The sequence below is a fragment of the Apteryx mantelli genome, chromosome 5, assembly GCF_036417845.1.
Source record: "Apteryx mantelli isolate bAptMan1 chromosome 5, bAptMan1.hap1, whole genome shotgun sequence".
Lineage (NCBI taxonomy): Eukaryota > Metazoa > Chordata > Aves > Apterygiformes > Apterygidae > Apteryx > Apteryx mantelli.
Genome location: NC_089982.1, coordinates 44,385,780 through 44,401,537, shown reverse-complemented (window position 1 = coordinate 44,401,537; position 15,758 = coordinate 44,385,780). Strand labels below are relative to the sequence as shown.

At 37.8% G+C, this 15,758-nt stretch overlaps 1 protein-coding gene across 3 annotated transcripts in view; it reads right to left on the bottom strand.

Annotated features, from left to right (window-relative positions):
- PALLD (palladin, cytoskeletal associated protein) overlaps positions 1-15,758 on the bottom strand; it is a 168,746-nt gene that overhangs the window by 17,388 nt on the left and 135,600 nt on the right. For all 3 annotated transcript variants that reach the window (XM_013942177.2, XM_013942176.2, XM_067297892.1), the window contains 4 exons: positions 11,386-11,521; positions 8,143-8,244; positions 5,839-6,060; positions 633-782 (listed from right to left, as the gene is read on the bottom strand). In XM_013942177.2, coding sequence (XP_013797631.1) covers positions 633-782; positions 5,839-6,060; positions 8,143-8,244; positions 11,386-11,521 — 610 coding nt within the window. The remainder of the gene's footprint in view (positions 1-632; positions 783-5,838; positions 6,061-8,142; positions 8,245-11,385; positions 11,522-15,758) is intronic.

The window sequence follows — 15,758 nt, the reverse complement described above, 5'->3', positions numbered from 1 at the left end:
GATGCTTGAACTGTGACTTTAGTTATGTTTGATGCACTAGTGGGTTTCTTTTATATTCCACAGCCCTTGTATTGGGTCTGTGAAGAACAAATGGTATTAGAAAACCAGTAACACTGTGTGCTTCAGAAAAACATTGCTTAAAGCTTTGGGATCAGCATAGCAAACCTTCCTCTCTACATATTAAATGCTAGAATTTTTTTGCCTTGTAGAATTGCAATCACTGGCCTCAGTCAGTGAGCAGTGTCAACAGAAGAATAACAAAAGAGCTTAGCTGAGTTGGGTTACTTTTGCTGGTAACCTTGTTTTTTTTCCCCTTGTATAACATGTATGATATCCATGCTCAGTTAAGATACTGAGATGATATCAGCTGAAACAAAAGGAGAAATAGTGATTAAAAAAATACCCCTTCCCTCTGAAACCCCAGACCTTAGGAAAAAAATTGCTGTTGACTTGCTAATCTCTTGGAGATAGAGTGGTCCCACCCTACTAGTGCAAGATGAAAACAGAAATCTAACTTACAAAGTTTATGGTGACTTCATCATTTAATTAAATCATGCAAACGTAAGATGAGATCGTTTTCTGAAGATTTATGTTCAGAAGCATGTTTGCTCTGGAGCCAAACCTTCATTTACCTGCGGGTTGGCTGCCATAATAGTGTAATTCCCATCATCATCCAGGGTGGAGGCTGTAGTATGCAGCGAGCAAGTTCCATCAGGTTCTCTTTGAATTTGGTAGTGATCACTTCTTTTCGAAATTTGCTTCCCATCTTTAAACCAATAAATCTGTAGCAAAAAACAAAGCACCACTGATAAGAGGTGGGTGATTATTGCCATCATTTCTCAATTAACGACGCTAACAAATCTCAACTGCTGAAAACCTCTCTGGTAAGCATTAATAGGAAACCAGTTTGATCAATCAGTTAAAAAAGTTTAGAACTACACTCCAGGAACCAGTTTCAGTAAAGACATGCTACAGAACAGCAATCTTTCAAAGAGAAAGACTGCAGGACAAACATTTACATAAGACATAGACATAAGGGCTGTACCAATCCCAAAGACAGAACAGCCCCTGAACATTTCAAGGACTCTAAATAAATGTCATTACAAAGAAGAGTTTCCGATCAGATAAAATTACTAATTTTAAAATTTTAGTTCACTTAAATCTGAAAAGGTTGGACACAGCACTTCAAAAATGCTATTGCTGTCTTTTCAGAAAATAAAGGCTTAAAACAAGATGATTATAGGAATAATTAGTCTAATGATTAATAAAATAGAAGTCATGATCTCATTGCTGAAACACCAGTTTTGTTACATATCCATTACACTGACTGGACTAGCCCAAAAAAGCCAGAAAAGGATTCAGCCACTCTCACTGGAGATGAACAAGTTCAGTACACAAATAGGCCAACTCAGTGAAAGTACATGATTTAAACCAACAGTGTCACCCAGATGTGACAGACATCTATAGAAATAGACAGCTTCATAGAGTAACAGGAAATACTTTGATGCAAGCCAGCGTATAGATACCCTTTAATAATTGCAGGCCAACAATAGTTCCAAGTTGTACAGAACAATTAAATTATCTATCGAACAGAGGTCTTTTCCATTACTTTTGATACATAATTTTATTCTCTGGCTGACCTAAGATCTAGTTTTGATGAGCCAAAAAATGATGTATGCAGAATAATATCTTACAGTAATTTATAAATTACACAAAAAGCATGTATGTGTTTTTAATGCCTCCTACTTGAGGGGAAAAAAAGCTTCAACAATTTTGAACAAGGTTTGTTTGGGGTTTTTTTGCTGTATTTTAAAAGTAAAGATAAAGCTCCAAACTGAATCCCACTGAAAACAAGGGGAAAACATATGGCATATGCATGAAAACACATACAGGAATATACACAGATGGAAAGCAGGTACAGAGACCAATACCAAATCGCGCTTGGGATGGATTAACCCAGAGCTTTGAGAGGCTGATTTGTATTCAACCTGAACCACTGGGGAACTCTTCCGACCCTGCCACACAGGCCTTTTTTCCAATCAAGTAATTTCTCTAATGTAACAGGAATAGGAAAATGCAAACACAAAGCATTTCTGACTCACTGCTACCGCCAAAGAGATGAGGGAGAAGAACACGTCCCCGTATGACAGAAGGAAGGAAATATTAGCACAGCAGAAGATGATAGATCTCTCTTACCATACGGTAAAGGAAATTGTATTTGTTCTGGTCACAGGATTACTGGGACCCTTAGCATGAGGAAAGCAAACCCATTTTCCTCAGTGTAATTGCTGAAGCGAGAACTTACATCTTTTAGTGAGAAAAAGGTGCTTGTTTTCCAGTAAAAATGAAGTGACAAAGCCAAGAAGAATTCCTGATACAATTTAATATTCCTGTTTCTTCATACTTGCCAACATTTCAAAGCTCTAGATTCATTCACTTTTTGGAAAAATTAAGGGTATACTTCTAAACTGCACTAAAACACAATGGATTGGAGGATGGCATGTACTGGAAGGAATGAGTGGAAAATTCCCTTAAAAATTAATTACCATGTATGGTTTTTATATTAACAAGCATTATGTGTAACTAGAAATGATTTCATTTCCTAAATAGCTGGTTATACTTGTTTCCCATTTTGTCTGTCAGCAGTCTTGCAAAGACTCTGTGGTGGTAACAAAAGATTTGGTAATGTCTTCTCATCTGCTGACAGAGCACTTACTAGAGATGCACAAGATATTTGATTGCTTACATACACATGCTAATGGATGTTGGTAACAACATAACTGTAAAAATGAGTTTTAACTTGCATGCTTTACATGTTTCATAATGTTGCTTGGAATCTACTGCATTAAGTAGTAATTATTTAAGAATAAGACACTTATCAGAAATATCAGGAGACATGCCAGGAATTATTAAATGGAAATACATGCAAATATTAACTGAACCAGATATCCAAATGTCATGCATAGGTTGTTCAATACTCATTTCCACTAAGTTTAAAAGCATTGGCATCAATGACTTTTACTTATGCGTAGTAAATACTTAATACTATCTTTATCTGAAACTGAGTTAATAAGTAAAACACTACCACTACTGGATAGAGTGGCCCTTGTCATAAAGTATTTCCTTTCTAGGATACCTGTTAATAAATGTACCATTAAACTATGTAAGCACTGAACACTGCATCTGGATTGCCTTTATTTGTACCAGATTTTCAGAAACCAATGTGTAGTGACCAAAAATACAATGGAATACACAGTACAAAAGGGGTTTTGATCTTGGGCAGCACAGTCATTTTTAATCACTATGAATTATATTCAGCCATGTCAAGAGAGAGCAATACAAGCGCTGTGCAACATTCAAGGTTCATTTAACCTTTTTTATAGCATTATCCTAATTTTAAAGTGAAATATCTCTTAAAAAGAAATAATCCGCAATCCCTTTCATATCACCAAAAGTTCTCATTTTAATGAGAAAATAGTTTTACATATGCTGAAGGCTACAACGAAAGTAGATTCAGATTTAAAGAGTCATATTTACAAAGACAGAATTGGCACATCGGTATTCAATTTACATGGCATGTTCAGGGGAAAAAATAAGCCAATAACCTCGCTTAGAAAAATCCCTTGTAATGAATGCCAGATTTTGGAAATGCTGCAGTCCTTCCCAAAGCCATTCCTTGGCAGAGCTGACAGAACACTTAGAAGGGAGGAGCTTTAAGTTAGTAAATTATTTCCAGCTTTTCATTTGCCAAAGTAAAGAATTTATTCAGGGGCAACACTTCCAGCTTCAACAAATGGCAGCAGAAAGGCTGCCTTCAATCATCGAGCATTTCAAAATTGCCATCTTGGCATTCTCCGAGGAGGACACGGCCTTTGACGTTTGCACAGTCCAGCTAACAAGTAGCTATCCAAGGGGATAAAAAATTGGTTCCATCCCAAGCAATTTAAGAAATCTCACAAAGCATCTGTAAGTGAACAGAATAAAGGGTCACAGTCCCAGGTGCAAGAGCAAATCACTTCTTAATGTGCACACTTTGACACAGAATCGGAGCGCATTCACATCAGATGCCTCCATAACGCAGTGTTTTAGGGGAAGTACTAACAATATGGTTTCCTGGCTGTGAAATCACTAATGGCAAAACAAGGAGAGTGAGGGAAGTAACAAGTGACATCCTCTTTCATCTGTCTTAAATCAGATTAAGTTGACTGTGAAACTACACCTTAATTGAAAACTGTGAAAATCAGGGAATGGCTACAGTTGACTAAGGCTGACTCATAACAGGTCATTCAGTCTCTTACTCATAAGCCTCAGGCAAACAGACTACCTCTCCATCACACTGCACCTCCAACACCAATGAACTGATTTGCCTTCCACCCTTATTCAGCGTAACTCTCTTATAATACCAAACTCAAAAGTAATGCTGGACATCAAAGGCTTGGTTTCAGCCCAACTGGGCCAGTCTTCTCAGTGTGCATCTTACACTAGCTTCAGTTTGAAGCAGGAGTGTGTTTTTGAATGAGTGTACTGATCATCCTGACTTACTTTGCAGTGGTTCACACCGTGGATTGGTCTTGGAGCACAGGAACTGGATTCCTTTCAGATGAAACTAAGCCAGAATGTGTGCTCCAAGAACACATCTAATGTGCTGCATCTGCTTCAGTCTATGGGACCAGATTAGAGCTAGCCCAAAGTTAAAAACCTCCTGAAATGCATGCACGGATGGATATTTCATTTTACAGATCTGCTCCTCCTGGTCTGCACCACTTGCTAACACAGACAATGCCGTAATTGCCTGCTATTCTTCCTCTGCTACCTGACAAAGTCCATTTTTTCTTTTTACAGTTTGTGTAATACCATACAGCTATAGCACTGGACATGTCAAATCATTTGCTTTTATCTCTGTTCAAAATCCTAAGTACCTGTAGAACTTACACTAGGTAAGAGATCTGAACACAGCTGTGGCCCTTGCTGCTGTGAAGATGGGCAGCTTATCTGAGAGGTCACTGTAAGAGCTGCAATGACCTCACTGGAAGATGCTGGCTTTGGCAAGGAAGTTTAAGAAGCTGCTGCTGTTTGTCAGCTGCAATATGAGTCAACTGATCGCTGGGCAAATTTTGAAATGGTTAAGCATGACCTACCAGAGAAAGATATTATTCCAGACTACTGGTATCACATCAACTGGTACTTTTACATTTGCTGAATGAAGCCCAGTCCTCCCTCAGAAGTTCATCATCATAAACCTCACCATCATGTCCATCTTGCTGCTAGGATACATGGGAGCTGATTGTATTTTAATTTGACTTCCTCTGCCAACAAATTTAGCCTTCTTGGGGTGTGTAGATATAAACTGTGTAATGCTGCAGAAAGCAGAGATCCCAAACCGGCTTCTGAACCAGAAGCAACGTATTTTTGCATTAGCACAGTGTTGTGCCTGAGCTAATCACCCGTGGTAACCTGACAAGGCTGCTTTTGGGACCACTGTGCCAGCTCACATGGGGATTTAGAGCATTGCACTGCACCCTGTGGTACAGATCTACCCTGAAGGTAACTCAAAAAAGGACAGAAATATCACTTCTGGGGAAAGGAACCGAGATAAAGTCTCAGGAAGGAGTATGCTAGAGATGAAGCCTCATGGTCAGATTTTTCGCTGGTATAAATTGCCTAATTCCTATCATGTCAAAAGAGATTTGACAATTTATACCAACTAGGGATCTTTATCGTCAAGAGGGGACATTTGCTATTCCTGTAATACACAGTCCACTGTCCAGCAGCTCACTGCAAGGTACCAATATGGCACTCTTTAGAGGGCTTCTAGAAATGCTTACCCTCTTTCCTTACCTTTGGCTTTGGATTTCCTGCCACTCTGCATGTAAATGTGACTGGCATTCCCTCAAAGATTTTGTAATGCTTCAGCTTTATTTCAAAATACGGTGACACACTGTTATCAATAGGATCATCTCCATGTTGCACCTCGTCATCTGATTCCTCCACAGGAGACCTCTCCAGCCTGTATTCGATTTCACTGATCAATCTTTGCTCAAAGCTGGAGACTTTATACTCCTGTCAAACAAGAAAGGTGCATATTAGCATCGAACTTCAACACATTGCTTAGCAAGATGCGTTTCTAACAATTTTTTTGTATTCTGCTGATCTTTGACAACCCATTAGGATTTTACATATAAAAGGAAACTGTAACTTGTTGAAGAAAAACACTATAATCCTTGCCTCCAAGTAACTTCCCTGTGAAACAATGAAGACGTCTGGTATGAGGCAAAAATTGTATTTCATGTTGTCTTAAGGTCTAATTTATAAGGGGAAGGAAAGGCACTGGTTGCTTTCTTTCCATTTTTCAAAAAAGCCTGTAAGAATAAAAGTATTCTGAAGCAGTTCATAAAGAGGAAAGACATACACTAATATTTCCTTGAGGGTACACACAGATTTAGGGTGGGTTTTGCTTCCAGATGGCCAAAAGACCATATGGTTCACATCTGCAATTTGCACAGTACTGTACTGGAGGCTGCACCCGAAGGCTACAATGATTTTATTTACAGTTGCTCATAACAATGAGAAAATGGCACCACTGGCAAACTATGATACTTGCCTCCCTTCACTCCTGTTACCATATTCCCCTTTGTTTGGCCAGAAGTATCAACTTCTTCCTCAGAAAAACAGTTTGTCATGAGTACGTTCAAGATTTAGAAAGAAGAATAGAATGTTTCATCCAGTGTAAAACACTACTACTCATGTAAATTTGCTATTTAGACACTTGGAAAATGTTACTGTAACATACACAGTATTTCTTTTCTTGAACTATTCACTCCATCTACTTTACAGTAAGAATGTCCTGCTTTGAATCTCAGTGATAGCCAGAGCATAAGAAAGCTCAGAAGCAGAAAAAAAAAGAAGAAAAAAAAAAATCTTTTTTAGCCAGTGCTCTCAGTCAACAGAAATTTAGGCAGTCTTTCAAATGACCTTCAACGGTTGTCTCTGACCCTTGTGTTGTTTAAGATAAATGCACATCTCACATGAAGCCCCCCTTTCATATACCCCATCCTCTATCTCTGACTTTGGTCTAGGAATGACATGTAGCCTTTCTACCGGCTGGTTACAGAACTAATCATAACCCTCAATAAAGGAAAAAAAAAACAGGAGAAGAGAGAAATACCTTTGCAAACTTCAGATATTTTTTATTTCTTTGTTCCCTGAAAGTTTATCATAAAAGCAAATCATGAAGTACACATGATATATATACAAGAGCAGCTGATTTGGATGCAAGACAGTTAGTATCAGTATATGTTAACATTACTGCAGAAAGATACTGGAGCACGTCGTTACTGCACTCAAGTAATTAGGCATATAGACAGAGTTTAACACCATGAAGGGAGTGCAACTCCCCAGTTATTAAAATCTAGGAGACCTCTTCTTATTAACCAAGAGCAGTAGCAGGGAAGGGGCAAAGACAACAGTTAAAAAAAAAAAAAGACAAGAAAAACAAGAAAGAAAAAGGTGAAAACATTAACCTTTTGAATATCCACAGGACTCGCTACAGAATCATCAATACAGTGAGCTTCCTGTAAGGGTAGAAAAAAAGATCAAGAGGCAGAACGAAGACCAAGAAGCCGCCATGACAATTTCTCAGAGTTTTTACCAGGAGAACATACTGCATGTGGTAACATAAGCAAACGGATGCTACACAGCTCTGAAGAGCAGCTCTGGCATCTCAACAGACAATAGGGAATGTGTACCTGGGCTTTCAAGCAGACTTGCTGCTGTGCTTTTTGGTCTGCACCCAAAAAGTACAGATTACATACATAAAGACAAGATGGTTTCAAGATAGTAGATGTATTTTTGCCTTGAGAGACTTAAAGGTCAGGATAGAATAGGATAAATGGAAGAGTTTAAAGTGGAAAGTAGATGTTTGAGACCTCTCAACCTTATTCAGTATGGAAAAACTGAGCAATAAGCATGTGATTCTCCAGTTTACTTCACTGATATATAACATACGACTTCTGTAATCAAAACCATCCTATCTTGTGTAATTTACTGTCTTATGTAGGTCTTCAGGGGAATGACTGCCTGCGAGAAAAAAAAAATTGCAAGAAAATCTTTATTTTCCTATGAACGTGCAGAGTTAGGCAGCACCTGTATAGCCGGCTCCTCTTCCGGTTCTTGTATATTGAAGACAGTTGCAGCACTGTCTGCTCCCAGCAATCGGCGAGCCATTTTTTCCTCATACGTCAACCTCTGAACAATGAATTAAAAAAACAGGGAGAAGGAAAAAGAAAGAAAAAAAACTTATTGTTTCTCATTGAGAACTATAAGGTAGTTAGAGACTAAGTAATGCTTCCACAGGAAAATATGAAAATTATTCAGCTTAATAACAGAATTCGCTTCTGTATCACATTTTCTGTATTGTTCATTCTGTGTTTTTAATTGTAAGAAGCACTTAAACAGAAAACAGGATTTTTGTATAATAATAATCCCTCTGCTTTCTCTCCACTACATGAATTCATTCATCTGTTTGTGACATCAAATTGATTTTGAAAGAAAGCAAATACATCTTCTAAACAGGATTATAATTTCTAAAGAAAATTAACCAGGAAAGGGTAATACTATTATTCATCAATAAAGAAGTAATTTCATGCAAATATTCTTTCTAGGCAAGAATAATACAAAAACAGGACTGAAAGTATAAGGCACCTGCGGCATACAATTTTTAAAATGTCACCCAGACCTTGGCAGTTTTAATTTTATTCCCTAAAATAAAACATTTCACTTGTATCTGAGGAGGTTCAAAGAATATGCACCTTCAATAATCCTAAGTTAACTCCCTTTGCATATTCCAAAAAATATTTTTTTTCTTTGCTATATGATAACAACCATATTCTACCCAATAAATTGTCACCTATCCTCTCTCCACAGAGAAAATCTGGAGGACTTGAAAATGGATACTTATAAGCTAGCTATTGTGTTTTGGGCACCCACAAAACCTTTTTATAAAAAGTAGAAACAAACTTTAAAACTAGGGGTTTTTTACTTTGAAAGTAGCAGAAATTTAATTTAAAATAATGTTCCTAAAAGAGAGCAGCAATATGTTTCTAACTGAAAATCTCTACTACAGTTTGTAATGCATTTATTTTGCATTACCAGTGGCTCTTCCAGCTTAAGCAACTTTTGCCCTGACTCTGCCATTTGTTTCCATCCTCATGCCAGGAACTTGGGCAGGAATGAGCAACAGAAACCACTTAAATCAGCATGGCCATCAAAAAAGTGCATGCCAAACCAACCCAAATCTTACTCCTAGTCATTCTGCTCAATTTCTACATTAGAACTACAGGGCAGCAAACTCTGCCAAAAACGCCATGGAGATATTACCCTACTTGATTATTTTGTCAAAAATATAATGACAGTTTTATAGAAAAATATTTTATTTTAGATTTTTAATTCCTATTTCTTTTTATTCTTCTGCAAATTAAGGACACTGCTTAAAAAAGACACAGTGGCAGTTTACACTCAGAAGGTAAAGAAAGTTAAAAAAAGACTTTGTAAGTGTACAATTATTCCATTATTATTTTTCCTTCTACATTCAGTAACACATTTCATGCACCTAAATGCACTTACAAACTTTCTTACAAACCAACATTGCAAAAATCTGTCAGTGAATGGAAGGCAAACTCACTGCATGGTTAAATGTCTCCATGAAACAGGAAAAAAAAAAAAAAAAAAGAAGAAGAAGAATGTAAATTGCAAAATGTTAGATCTATCTAATGCTTCTACTTAAAAAAAAAATAATTTTACTTAATTTAAAAAAGATGTGACATTATAGCTAAAGCAGCAGGCTAAGACTTATGAAAACTGGGTACTAGTCTTGGCTTGGTTACAAACATCTAAACAAATCATGAACTTTTCTTCACTTTAATTTTCTGTAATCACTCCAAGTGCCCATAGCCACGATTACACAAACAGAATCGCCCAGGACAGGAATCTGCAAGGCAAAAGCCTCAAGGCAAGCGCAAAAGCAGAGTTAACTTGGTTCAAGCTACCACATCACCTGATCGCAGCCTGCCTTCCCGGGGCCATGTGGGTTTTCTCAGGACATTCCATTCACACGTCCAGGCCAAACATCTCACTCACTTTCCAAAATAGGCATCAACAGCCATGTTCAGCACACCTCCTGTGAAAAACCTGAACTTACACACTGCAAGGGTGATTCTGCTCAACTTCTAAAGGGGGCTGCCGGACTCTGTGCGGTCAATGCAGAAGGTAAGTACTGCAGCGCTAGTCACTCTCTCAACACTTTCCCTACTTCATGCCATTCACCTTGCTGCGAACCAGAAGCTGGCAGCTCTGGAGCAGTCAGTCTGAATCAACAGGCTTGAACTTAAACACCGCAGTCCACATCTCAGACACACTAACAAACTTCTGAATATGGTCCTGAGAATCTAAAGCACACTAACTTTCAGTGACACAAAGGTATCCCAAGTCATTCAGGTGCTTTTGAAAACCTTTCATAGACAAAATGGGCATGACAGCCTATACTTTTTTAAATTACGTTCCTCTTAAAAGAGATTCCTGCTTCAAAGACATTTAAATCACTCCTTTAATAACTGTAATCAAGTCCTAGGAGAGTTGCTTCTTACCAACTCTCATCAGGAAGAATTTGGTATTTTATCTTTTCTGCATATCATAAAATGCAGAAAAATTAATGGAGAACTTTGTAACTGTTCTTTTCAAGTGTTTGTTATTCTTGCCCATTTTATCTCATTTCTTGTCTCCTCAAGTAGATTGTTAACTCTTGATAAAGTGTTTAAATTAGTAGCTTTAAGTTGGTTTTTATCCCCATGGTCAAAAAAGTCCCACAGTCACAGGATCTAACGATGCCTGGTTCCTAATGGATTTGTTTCTCATGATGAACTACCTTGTCTCCCTACAACGTCCACTTACTACCTATCCTTTCCAACTTGATATCCACTTTGGCCTGACAGCTGGGCAGAACATCAAATGAGCCCAGACTGATCAAGAGCTACGCACATGCTGATTGAGCGGCTACCTGGCAGCGGTGAACAGTCAAAAGCAAACGGCCTCAGAGGCTAAACAAGCCTGTGAGGTACATACTGTGCAGGGTTGTTGCAGGAACTCATCGTCTTTGAGACCTCCACTGCTTTGTTAATTCCAAGTTAAGTTGCCCAACACGAGGGCAACTCATAGGCCAAAACGTATAGTATGATTACTTAAGGAAATGCAGCTTTGGAAAATGCAATTAAAAATAGTAAATACATAAAACATAAAAAATTCTATACACACAATTATTTTAATATGCAGGATATCTGAGAAACTACCCTTGATGCCCACTCCCCTTCCCCAGGGTATTTTATGTTTGTGTACCGGTTGCCCGTTGTTCAAAAGGTCTTCCTTGAAACGAAGCTTTCTTTCCAGGTCCTGAATTACAGCATCTTTTGACCCTTGAATCTCTTCATCTGATGCTATCCTAGCAGTTCTGCCTGTTTTCTTGGGAAATCCCCTGCAAAACAGTACAAGAAAGTTCACGACTTTTCCTGAAATCATTGGTATTTAGGACTTACTGGATGAAATCCTGCCATTAGTGAAGAAAATTACATTTTGCCTTTGGAGGGCAGGCATCTCACTTACTATACTGCCCTGTATAACTCACATTACGCTTTATTCAAGAATTAGCTGAAATAGGGCTCAGGATGGCATAACAGTGGCAGTAAACAACACACACTCAAGGCAAAACTGATGAGCAATGACAATAGAGCAAAGTGACAGGAAGCATGAAAGAGAAAATATGACTAGATAAACAGGAGTGGAAAATAAACTAGATTTCTATGCAGTACCAGAAGGATGAAGATCGTAAAGAAGTATGACAGGGCAGTTAATTATTAATTCCTTATATTATTTAATAACTAATTCTTGTGACAGCTTTTGAACACCTAAAGCATAACTTAATGTTTACTCTTCATATCTTTGAGAATACATACCAGAAGGCAACGTGTAAATGTTATTTCTGAAAGAACAGCCATTCAGAGTCTAGGTTACACTGGCAAAAGATAAAATCATTCCTGCAAAGCAGTTTTCAGCAGCAGGGTTTCATAGAAGAATGACAACCATTTAGCAGTAAGCATTCACAAGGCTAAGCTGTTCCTTGCACCAGTCTGGAAGATGTGATTGCAATTTCAGGACTTGTCACTCCCACTTTTTGGAAGGGCACAGGATTTTATTTTTCCTCCAGTCTGCACTAATATCAAATGCTTTTCAGTAATGTTATGACGACTCTATTGCTGGAAATGCCCAATGATGGTGTTTTCTAATGAAGATGAGATGTACAATTCAAGTTGTGAAGAAATAAACATTGTTATCATTTTTGTAAACTTGCAGCACACTATTTCTCCAGTGAAGTCACACAATATCATTTAAAACACTGATGCTGGCTCAATATTAGTTAGGTTGGGTTTTTTTTCCTCCAAAGTTTAGTGTTTAATTATGGCTCAGCCCATTACCTGGGAATGACTTTTACAAAATATGGAATCAGGTAAATTGTCAAACTCCTCTCACATATTAGAATGTTAATAAATAGACCCAAACCCATCTGTTACTTCAAATTAAAATCTTTGCTTTGCTTTGATAGGCTAGGAACCACGTAATCTTTCCTTCTGGAAGGAACACTTCAAATTCTTTCAAATTTAGGATTTTGCAGATGACAGAGATGATAGAAAAAAAATGAGACTAGCAATTATTGGCAATCTTCCTTCCCACACACAATAATTTAATTACCAGCACAAAAATTTAAACCAGAATTACACGGAGTTAACAAATATTCTTGGATATTGTTTGGTATTATGTTTCTATAACATGCGTAGATTAACCTTGTTCTTCAGAAAGTGTCTTTGATGGTAATTTTAGCAGTAGTTAAAATGAAACAATACACATACTTAATTCCTTTTTGGCTCTTGACAGTGTGAATAGATGGAGAAGACAATAATTGGAAACAATTCTTTCTAGATGCCTAAAACATTTCATATTCTGTTACTGAAAGTAACTTTAAAATGGGAAAAGGGTGAAGTATTTGTAAAAAGAATTGTATTTTCACATCAAACTGCAGCAGAAGTAGAACAGACAAATGTCACTGCCTAATGTCTGCCTGTCTGTCTAATGTCACAGAGAACTGGAGAACAACATCCCTCACCCTAGAAATATTCAGCAGTTAGCTGGAGCTCTTGTCAGTCACCAAGCAGAATAATTTTCTCAGCATTTGGCTGGGGAAGTTTTCAGTCACAAGTAAAACAAACTATCCCTGACACTGCTTTGAGGAAGGAGTCAGGAAAACTATCCCACCTACACGGAGGCAGGGGGATACCAAGAGCAAGGGGGAAAGCCTCTTTCAGGAGGAGATGCTGCAATAACTCAAGACATTTTGGGACAGTAAAGGTAAAGGAAGATATGAAAGGAAAATGGGCCAGAAGAAGGTGGGAAGAGGCAAGGTCCCTCAACAAGGCTTGACTGAGTGCTGGAAGGCTAATGGAAAGGTGACATCTGTAGCTCTCCTTGTCTTTCTCCACAGTCTTTTCCTTCACCTCCCAGCTTCCTACCCCACCCAGCCCAGAACCATCATGGATCTCAATTTTGTCACTCTTAGGATAAGGACAAAACAAAAAAAAAATCTGGCCAACCTGGAGGCCAGATTTTGGCTTCACTTTGAAGAAGTCCTGTGCCAACTCTCAAGGGAGACTTGCATCCTGCCTGGAAAATTCCAAGTGATACACTAAGAAATAAAGTGTTCATTTCACATTCTACAAATTTCATATTCAAATGATTAAAACAGTAAGACTGTTAGCAGAAAAAGGCCAGCTTATGCTTGGCACTTAATAGGTTATAAAGGTAAAATTTATAATATACCCAGGAAAGTCACAACACTGCATGAAGAGAGGGTGATAGGCTAAGTACTCTGGAGTGGATTTCAAGGAACAAGTAAAAGTATTCTCTGAAGCATTAGCAATTATCTCTGAAAAACAGAAAGCCTCTAAGCAAATACCTATTCTTAAAAAGGGAAGGAGTACCAAGAGAATTACGTCAGTCAGTCCAATATCCATACTAAGCACAAGAAAATAATATTATAGTCCATTTCAAAACAATGTAGGATAATAAGGTAATGAAAATTGAATCACATCAAGTCTCACTAATTTCTCTCTCTCTGACAGGCTGACTGGCATGGAGACAGGCAAAAAGTAGCAGCATTTCAGTTTACAGCTTCTGAGTAAGCCCTTTGTGGCTCCTGTAGTTCCCCAGCAAATTAGGGAAACATAGTCTGGCTGAAATTTCTATTATATGGCTGCATAACTGTCTGGAAAAACTATTCCAAGAATAATTATGAGTTTTTCCTCTGTCAAACTGGAAGAATATAGTCTATACTAAGTTCAATATTTAGTATTCCAACATTAACAATTGGAATAGTGAAATAAAAAGCACATTTCACAAATTGGCTTATAACAATGAACTTGCAGAGGTTGCGACTCATTTTCAGGTAACAACTGTCATTTACAATAATCTTCATAATTATTCTAGAGGTGTCTAACACTGATTAGGAAAGAAGTTCAAAGCATGACAGCAATATGAATGTAAAAGTAGCACTAAGATACTAAGCATCCCAGAAGAAAAGATTCTGTGAGGCTGAAACTTTGGACAACGATGCAATAGTTTTGAAAGCAAGAGAAATATAATTCTGGAACACAGTAGCCTAAGACACGAAATTTAATTATTTTGCTCTAATTCTTGCTGCTGGAGATCGAGTCCAGTTCTACCACTGTACTTCACAAAAAATACAGCAAATTGGAGTTTGGAAAGCAAGAAAAGCGTAAGATGGTTTTAAAACATAACTTCTGTGAGGTTGGAAAAATCTTGTTTATTTAGCCTGGAAAAGAGAAGACTGAGGATAGGGAGGTAATCAAACTTATAAGACATCAGAAGACAGCTGACATTCAATGATTCCCCCCTGTCCATTGAGGACAATAAGCAGATAACTTAATTTGAAGACAGACAGACCTCAATTAGACAAAAACAATGTTGAACTCTCCTCCCTTCTCCTTTCCTCCACCCACCAACAATGACAGATGATAGCTTAAACACTGAAACAAGTTATGTAGGGAAGCTAAGGAATTTTTATTTAAGAACAGGCTAGGCAGATTTTTCAGCAATGGCCTGGGGATCTTTGGTAGTTTTTAACATGAGAGGCAGACTCCCTAACAACCTTTCCACACCTCTGCTTATAAGCCAGAACGTTCTGAGCTTTTCATGGCAGGTATGGGAGTGTCCTCCAAAACCTGGTCAAGGCGACTTGCCTGGAAAATGAATTCGATTTTCTTTACTTGCATTACAAATAAGTATTTAAGGAAGGAAGCAGTCAGTTTAGAAATATAACCATAAAAACGAACATCAGCTGAAATTCCTTCAAATGTCTTTAGAAAACCTCTATCTCAAGACTATTTTATATTGGGGGTAGGGGGGAAGAAAAGGTAGATGAGAAAATGTAATTCTTCCTGCAGATGCTCTATTTCCATCCCTCTTTAGAAACCCTTTCCTTCTTTCTCTACATATATACATATATGTAAACATATAAATGTATATACATACAGACACACACCCCTCAACAAGTTAGCTGTTAAGACATACATTCTTGAGATGAACTTCAAAATGGCTACAAAGCAATGAGGACAAATAGGAGGTCACCAGTGAATCTATCCTCC